The 9081-nt window shown below is 40.1% G+C and overlaps 1 protein-coding gene, 1 non-coding gene and 1 pseudogene across 2 annotated transcripts; all 3 read left to right on the forward strand.

The window, feature by feature from the left end:
• The first annotated feature begins 1343 nt into the window (after positions 1-1343).
• Positions 1344-4662, forward strand: LOC112168956 (protein ANTAGONIST OF LIKE HETEROCHROMATIN PROTEIN 1). The gene is made up of 2 exons (XM_024305889.2): positions 1344-1658; positions 2486-4662. Exons 1-2 carry the CDS (start codon positions 1514-1516, stop codon positions 3541-3543), a joined length of 1203 nt encoding a protein of 400 aa, XP_024161657.1. The 5' UTR covers positions 1344-1513; the 3' UTR covers positions 3544-4662.
• A 1264-nt stretch (positions 4663-5926) lies between these two features.
• LOC112174059 lies at positions 5927-9081 on the forward strand (annotated as a pseudogene).
• Positions 5938-6099, forward strand: LOC112174967. Its single transcript, XR_002926273.1, has one exon. It is a non-coding gene; the product is annotated as a U1 spliceosomal RNA (small nuclear RNA).

The following is a 9081-nucleotide window of genomic DNA, read 5'->3' on the forward strand; positions in this document are numbered from 1 at the left end:
ACTTCTGCTAGACTTGGGAAAGCATAATTAGCGTCAATGCGTTATCAACCATGGACTTGTTCAGAGCAAACGCTTTATACCCTTTGGGTGGGCCCCTGCTAGGCCCCCCAAGGAGTCCCCCACTCCTCGGCTAAGATAGGCCTCCGTTTGGCTGGTATATTGTTTGGTGAGGGGAGCTACGCTGAGCAACGGGTGTTGGGTAGCGAGCCCAATTTTTGATACCCGAGTGGCGGGGGTCAACATGCCTGATTACGGTCGTCAAAGATTGTGTTGACGTGTCCCCTTACTTGTTCCGGAGGAACAGGGCTTGACTGCAACGCCACGTGGTGGTCGTTGTCATTATGAGGCGTTGCCTTGGGAGTCGTCGTTGACGGAAGTCCCTCCGCTGAAGGTCAACGTTATGATGCTTGCAGGGACCTTACCTGCAAGGTGGTGTTGAGCGTAGTTTCTTGCTTGCAAGATGAGAGGGAGAAGGTCCGCTAGCAGCGTTGCGCCTAGCGGAGACTGTCTCTCTTGCAAGATGAAAGGGAGAAGGTCCGCTAGCGGCGTTGTGCCTAGCAGAGACTGTCTCGCTTGTAAGATGAGAGGGAGAAGTTCCGCTAGCAGTGTTGCGCTTAGCGGAGACTGTCTCACTTGCAAGATGAAAGTGGAGAAGTTAACAAAACAAATTATACATATTAACCACAAATCTAAGATGAAAACTCCAAATATATGATACATACTAATCCAACATATATTGATCATAAACCTATGCTACGGAAGATATGATACATATTGATCATCATAAAACTCAAAACATATTTAGTAGGCCACTTTAACAAATAAGCTAACCAAAGTACTATATTTAGTAACAGCGCAATATTTGAGGTACCATTTGAAATAATAAAAAAATATATGTAGAAAAAAATACATTTTGCAATAGTTTATGTACAATTTGGAGGTTTTATAAAAAAAAAAAAAAATACACGCCATGTAAGTGACTTTAACGGGAAAGATAACGGAAGTACCATATTTGGTAAGACGCACTACTTGAGGTAAAAAAAAAAAATTGTAGGTTACCAAAAAATTCCTTTTATAATAGTTCAAGTACCATTTGAAGTTTTTACCCTTGCCGATTATGTACCAATCTCTCTCCACTACTGCTAAATCAAAAAGAGTGAAAGATATACACATAATTGTATACACTCGATCGGTCATAGAAAATAATAATCACCACATAGGCAATGAGTACTGTTCGCTTTTCAGAACCTATTGGGCCTGTAACCATGGGGGTTATGCAGGTGAGATTTGCTGGTGCAACATCTATTGGGCCAAGTTTATTGCTCCAAGTAGTGTCAAGTGTCAACCTTCTCCAAGTTTATTTAATTGTCCATCACTCTCCTTCATTCTCTTCCCAAACCAAAACATTTCTGACACAACTCTCCAGCTTCACCTTTCCCTGGCTGTTAAGAATCTCACTTCCCTTCAAGTTCAAAGCCAACCAGAAGTTGTGGGCTTTCCTGAACTGAGCTTGATGGCGCCTCCCAAGAAATCAAAGAAAAATAAGAAAGATGGTAAATTGAAGAAATGCAAAAGCTCAAGTGTGGCTCCAGTCGAGCCTAAAGCTCCTGACTCTGAGTGGTGGGATAGTTTCTGGCACAAGAATGCTTCAAACCCAGGTTAATCTTATAATTCAATTCACTTCAGTTACTGTGCTCCCTGTGTTTCACACAGCATTTCATATTACTGGTTGTTTTGGTCAGATTACAGACACAGGGACTTCTGGGTTTTCTTTAAATTATATTTTTTTGTGCCAAAACTATGAAGCATAGACGTAGAATAGGTGGTGATTTTGTTATAGATCAGTTGGTTAATGGCAATCATAAAGATGCAGACTTTTGAACTGTGCCTTTTGGTTAGCTAACATCATTAACTTGATGAATGGTGATAAACATCATCGATTTGATGAATGTTGATAAGAGTTCAGACAAGTACCTGAAATGAACTCAGCTCCCAAATTTGGGTTTACTGAGTTTTACCTTCCTATAAGAGTAATTTGCTTTTGATTGAGTTTTAATAGCTATCAATCATCATGTGTTTTACCTTCTTAAAAGAGGAAGGCGTAATTGAGTTAGAATTGCTAGAGGGAGCAGTAGAGATTTTATAGTTTGGATTAGTGATATTGTTGGCTTCTATTGCTCGAGTTCAAAAAGGACTACTCTTTTCGAAGTGTTGCTCAAGCATCAATGAAACAGGTTGCAGTTGCCATGAGAAGGTTGGTATTAGGGAAAGAAATATTGAAATGTGATTTTTAATAAAATGATATAATCTGAAGTATATTAAAAGTTGTCAATCCTGACAAAATCAGAGTTCTGGAGACACGAACACTCGAATTCAGGCGTTGTTTGTTTTTTGTATGTAGGCAAGTTGTTCCCATTTAAAGCTGATTTCTGTTTTTGAACTTCCACTGATATATGAACTTGCTTGTTGTAATTCGACTGTGCAGGCTCTTCACTATCGAAAGATGAGGAAGAAGGATTTAAGTATTTCTTTAGGGTCTCTAGAAAGACTTTTGATTACATCTGTTCTATTGTAAGAGAAGACCTTGTGTCGAGGCCACCGTCAGGGCTCATCAACATTGAAGGGAGGCTTCTTAGTGTTGAGAAACAGGTTGCAATTGCCATGAGAAGGTTGGCATCTGGTGAGTCTCAGGTCTCAGTGGGAGCTGCCTTTGGGGTCGGCCAGTCCACAGTTTCTCAGGTGACTTGGAGATTCATTGAAGCATTGGAAGAACGTGCCAAGCACCATCTCAAGTGGCCTGATTCCAATAGGATGGAGGAAATTAAGTCTAAACTTGAAGCATCTTTTGGATTGCCTAATTGCTGTGGAGCCATAGACGGCACACACATCATAATGACACTTCCTACTGTTCAAGCATCAGACGATTGGTGTGACACTGAGAAAAATTACAGCATGCTCTTGCAGGGAACTGTCGATCATGAGTTAAGATTCCTTGATATTGTGACCGGTTGGCCTGGGGGAATGACAGTGTCTAGACTATTAAAGTGTTCAGGGCTTTTCAAGCTGTGCGAAAGTGGACAGCGTTTAAATGGGAATGTTAGAACTTTATCTGAAGGAGGAGAGATCAGAGAATATGTGGTTGGTGGGGTTGGCTATCCTCTCCTTCCCTGGCTCATAACTCCTTATGAAGGCAGTGGCCTTCCAGCTTCTGTTGTTTCTGCTTTTAATGCCGCGCATGAGGCTGCAAGGTCTCTTGCAGTAAGGGCATTCTCGCAGTTAAAGGGCACTTGGAGAATCCTCAGCAAGGTTATGTGGAGACCAGATAAACGGAAACTTCCAAGCATTATCTTGGTATGTTGTTTACTCCACAATATAATAATCGACTGTGGAGATATATTAAACCCAGATGTTGCTTTATCTGGTCATCACGACTCGGGATATGGAGAGCAATGCTGTAAGCAAGTTGATCCATTGGGAAGGTCTATGAGCGAGAACTTAGTTAGACACTGGCAGCATAGCAAGCAAACAGCTGCATCAAAGTGATCAAACTAATGCTTTATGTTTTTTTGGGCTCCTGGAATTGATTCTTGCTCCGCCAGTGTGGTTTAAATTTGAGTTGGAAGCTTGGAGCCTCTTTGAGTGCCACTGCGAGTTATTATTCAACCATTGATTTTGTCTGAGGAGAAATCAGAGTTTATAACCCTGAAGAAACTGAAACTAATCTTCCTTAAGCAATGCCATTAGTTTTGGCAACACCAGGAACATATTTGTTTCTGCTGTCATTTGCCCCCTTTCTCTTTTCCATTTCCTTCCTTCCTTTTTTTTTTTTCTTTTTTTCTTTTTTAATATTTTGTAGGGGCATTTACTGAAGAATAAATTTGCATATACCTAGAATTCTTTAACATCCAAATATCAAATTTGTCTATATACCCTTACTGAACTTGGCATTTTTTGCTCCTTTTGAGCTATGCATTTACATTCACTTCACATGAAAACAAGATTAGACTCGAGCGTTAGCTCATGCAAGAAAGAAGAGAATGAATCAGATTCTCCCAACAGCTTTCAATCTGCAAATCATTTTAATTCTCCTACTTCACCAGCAGCAAAAGTATATGTGGTATCAGGAGAAGGAAAGGAAGGAAACTGGAGACCCTATGAAACTTCACACTCAAAACCAGATCTAGACTCATGGGTCAGTTACTTCTCTTTGGGAGACCAAAGAAATATCTCATCCTAACTTGTCTCCGGAGGCTATACTGTACAATGAACAAGGGGAGCCGAGTGATATTTGGGCCTTGGGGTGCATCGTTCTTGAGATGCTCACCGGAGAGTGCCCTCGGAAGTCGGAACCATTTTTACGATCATGAGAGTGACACCCTCTACGTTGTTGATGGAATGGTGCCTAAAATCCCGGATACAATCTCAAGTCTTGCAAGGGATTTTCTAGGTTGTTGCCTAGCCGAGGAAAGGTCCACAGCCGAAGAGCTTCTGTCTCATCCCTTTGTAGCAGATATTGTTAAACACTGATCAGTCCTAGTTTGTGCAATTTTTGATTCGTCCATTTGTAATTCCTAATGGATGATATTGTAATTAATCTAGTCCTACTTTTTGTGGGAATCAAAACAAAGTTGTATATATGAGCTATTGCTTAATTGATGGCTAAGTATGTCTTTCAGTTCCTATGCTTGTCTTTCTTCTTATCTTTAAAGTCAAGTTGAACATGTTTACTGCACAGTTTCCAGACAACAAACTTGCAAATGTCCCTGCACTATGAAAGTGAAACTGGCACAAATAGCACCACTGAATTCTTCTCCACGAGTCAATGGCATACCCTTTTCTGCACAAATGATGTAAGGAGCTGTAAAAGAAATGCCTTTACTGAATCATTTATCCTTGTGCAATTAAACTACATAATGACATCAACACAGGATGCTTGATACGCATAAATACATCAACACAGAAATGCCTTTACTGAATCATAAATACTTCTTCCGGATTTTAATTTTCACAACTCTTTCCAATACCTTGTACTCTATGATTTTTCTTACCAACCTCAAAATTGGCTTAAAAAGAACTTTCAGTTGTTATACGAATAGGACCATGCTCACATTCGTACCTCAAGTTATTGTCATATAGTACGTAGAGCAAATTCATTGATATATATATATATATATATATATAGACAATTTGTTTCTTTGTCTTCCTTTTGAATTTTGATACACAAATCATCCACAAAGATGATGACACAATGACATACAGCACTATAGCACCCACCTTTCTATGAAAAACAAAAGCGTATGGCATGTTCTACCAAGACGCTACATTGATTCCAGGAGACTGAATTGTGTCACAGCTTCTGCAAAGTCCTCCACAAAAGATCACCTCAGCACTTCTTTGGGATTCAGGGCGCTTCCTTAAAATTGACATTGAAACATCTACAACTGCAGAGGCCGTTAACTCAAGATGCTTTTTTCGGAGTTCAGGGTTTTCAAGCATTCCAGAATCCCGACAACCATACGATACGCTGTTCCTCGCTAGTAGTCATCAGCAAGCAATTCTTCAGATGAGCACATTGAAGCACCACTACTATTTGGTCCACAGTACCACAAATAATCAGCGTTACAAAACAGAAGAAATTCAAGAAACATTTCTTTAAAATGTGTCTTGAGAGTCTATGTTTTATGGTATTAACAGTTAGGTTCTCTTTAGGTAAATACTGATGCGTCACTCATCAAATGATTTTTGAAGGACTTTGTTGCTGTGATTATTATAGATTTTTGAATTGGTGAGCAGCAGGGTTGTTTTGGGGAGAATACCAAGAGAAGTAAAGCGACTCTCTTCGAGTCTTGGCCTGTTTTAGTTGTGTCCCACATTGGATTTTAAACAGAAGTGGGAACATGAGACTGTATAAAAGAGAAGCTGCAACGGCGTTGTAACATACTTACCTGGACGGGGTTTTTGGGCGATCAAGAACGCCCATGGCCTAGGTCAGTGACCTCCATTGCACTTAGGAGGGGTGCTAACCTATGGTCTTCCACAAGTGGAAGAGCCAACGTCATAATTTGTTGCCGTGGGGGCTTGCGTTCGCGCAGCCCCTGCCCAAATTTGTATTCCAACTGTTTTATTGGTCTAATGGTCGGGGGGGTGTAAATCAAAACAGTTAGGTATTAACAGTTAGGTATTAACAGTTAGGTTCTCTTTTGAGAGGCACAAATCTCTATTGTAGTATGACTAGTATCTGTATATATAGTGATCCAAAATATGCGAGTGTCACATTCTAAGGCAGGCCACCTTGTTCCTCTACTCTAGAACTTGGGCGCCTTAGACCCTACTCCCAAGTTCCCGTACTCTGTCATCTCACTCTTCCCAAACCCGAAGCGATCCTTGTCTTCTCTGCTGGCTCCTGCGATCTAAACTCTCTTCAAGCCTTGCTATATATCACTTAACTGTCAACTGTAAGTTGTTACATTCGCTCCAGTTACTCTTTCCGTTTGAGGGTTATGCATACAGCTTTGAATCAGTTGTTGGGTATCTGCAATTAATCTTTAGCAACAAGAACTACTAATGCTTTCTGAAAATGAGTAATGGGTTGCGTCTGATTAGAGAGTTATTGTTCTGATTACTCGTTTTGTTAGCAAGAAATTTTGTTGGGTTTCACATTTTGTATCTCCTGGGAACTAAGTTCATCATGGTTTGTGGTAAAGCTTAAATCTTGCTGCAGAATTTTCTTTGTTGGAGTTAAATTTAATTTGACACTAGATTATGTGGGCTTCTTGCTCCTAACTCCTACCAACAATGATGATGCTACTACTAATCAACCTGCTAGTGCATAGTGCATAGTGGTGTCGCTTTCTCTGTTTTGTCATAGTTTAGAGGTTTGTAGATACCATGGAAGTTGTTTGTGTCTCTTGGGATGATTTGGCAGAGCAAACTGGAAAACGAAACAAAAAAAATTTATCAAATTTATAAACTTGTTTGTATCAAATTTATGAAATCCTAGTTATTGAAACTGCAATATTTGAGGGCACTGGAGAATGGTTGACTGTGGAGATTGAAGAATACTGAATGTTCCAAACTCACTCATATATTTTGATTGGTACATAGTATATAAAAAGAAGCTACTTTTGGGTGTCATCTTCGTGCTTTATTTTCTGGGTACTTGTGTACAATATGTTGTATAGTGATTGATGAATCCATTCTGTGCATAGGTGTTTGCCTATAGATTAGGTTTATTTATTTTGTTTCTGTTACTTCAGGTATTTTTTTGGGATTTTAGTTTGGTTGTAGTTTCATTTGGGGTTTGATTTAATTTCATTTTTATCTTGGTCTGGCCTCCTTAAGTAGGCATAATGCAACTTCTATTGTACTTCTGCTTTCATAGAGACGGAACCTAAGGCTTATGAGCCATACACCATTATGTCTAACCTGATTCAGCTTGTGCTGTATCAGCTGCTTTTGATATTCGGATGGTTTTAAATTCATAATACATCTTTCATCGTCTCCCACTTTTCAACATTGCAGGAATGGCTGAGGCAGCATACACAGTGGCATCTGATAGTGAAACCAGTCTGGAGGAGAAATCTTCATGCACCTTTCCTGAAACAACAGTTGGAATTGATATTGGTACCTCACAATGCAGGGTTGCAATCTGGAATGGCTCCCAGGTTGAGATCCTTAAAAACAGTAGGAACCAGAAGATGATGAGTTCATATGTTACGTTCAAGGATGGAACTCCTTCAAACTGATGCCAGAACCAACTGCAGTGGCATTGTTATATACCTTATATACAAAACAAAGGGGATTTAAGTCAACAGATAGGAATGTTCTAATCTTCAATATGGGTGCAGGATACTGTGATGTTGCCATAAGTGTGACAGCTGAAGAGGCACCACGAGGAATTTCTGAAATAATTGCCTTAACAGGAAGTGCCATTGGAGGAGAAGACTTGCTTCAGAATATGATGCGTCATCTGTTGCCAAATGCAGAGAATCTTTTGACAAGTCATGGAGTTGACGAAATCAAATCAAAGGGGTTACTTCGAGTTGCAACACAGAATGCAATCCAGAGTCTCTCCTCCCAAAATTCTGTTCAAATTGATGTTGACTTGGGAAATGGGATGAAAATCTGCAAGGTAGTGGACCGAGAAGAATTTGAGGAAGTTAATCGTGCAGTATTTAATAAGTGTGTTAGCCTCATATCCAGTGTTTGCATGATGCAAAGGTAAAACCTGAGGATATGAACAATGTAGGTACTTGTTGGTGGATGTTCATACATTCCAAAAATAAAAAATCTTGTCATGAGCGTATGCAAGAAAGAGGAGCTTTACGAAGGGATGAACCCATTGGAAGCTGCTGTCTCTGGAGCAGCACTACAAGGATATGTAGCTTCAGGTGTTCATGATCCTTTTGAATCCATGGATGTGCTATCTATTCAGATCACCCCTCTCTCGATTGGAATTCGAGCTGATGGAAACAACTTTGTGCCGATCATACCTAGAAACACCACAATACCAGCCCAAAGAGAGATGCTTTTCACAACATCCCATGATAACCAAGCCGAAGCACTTATAATTGTTTATGAAGGTGATGGCAAGAAGCTGGAAGAAAATCATTTGCTGGGATACTGCAAAATTGAGGGAATTCCTCCAGCAACCAAGGGAGTTCCACAAATACGAGTAATGATGGACATTGATGCTTCAAACGTGCTGAGAGTTTTGGCTGCTGTGTTGATGCCAGGTTCTCATCTTCCAATAAATCCTGTCCTGGACGTGAGGATGCCAACGGTTGACGATGGTCATGCCTGGTGCGCGGAAGCCTTGCACAGAACTTATGGTACTACTCAAGACTTGGTATCAGTGAAGAGGATCTAGTCATCTAGATACTAGGATAACGAACGCTGCTGAATCAAATTGTAGTAATTAGTAGGAATAGTTGGTTGTTTTGTAAGGGTGATAGTTCTCTGTTCGCATACTTTCTTGTGGATTTGGTGAAATAAAGGAATAAACTGTGTTTGTTAGTTTGTAGCATTAAAAGTGTTGTAGTGCGCTTTTGGCGATGGAGATTTGTTATATGTTGTGTCTCA

The sequence above is a fragment of the Rosa chinensis genome, chromosome 6 (assembly GCF_002994745.2).
Source record: "Rosa chinensis cultivar Old Blush chromosome 6, RchiOBHm-V2, whole genome shotgun sequence".
Lineage (NCBI taxonomy): Eukaryota > Viridiplantae > Streptophyta > Magnoliopsida > Rosales > Rosaceae > Rosa > Rosa chinensis.

Bases quoted from the DNA above. Each gene is read 5' to 3' on its own strand.
- LOC112168956 (XM_024305889.2), top strand. From the start codon at position 1,514: ATGGCGCCTCCCAAGAAATCAAAGAAAAATAAGAAAGATGGTAAATTG. The intron at 1,659-2,485 runs GTTAATCTTATA...TCGACTGTGCAG, and splicing joins CAAGAATGCTTCAAACCCAG to GCTCTTCACTATCGAAAGAT.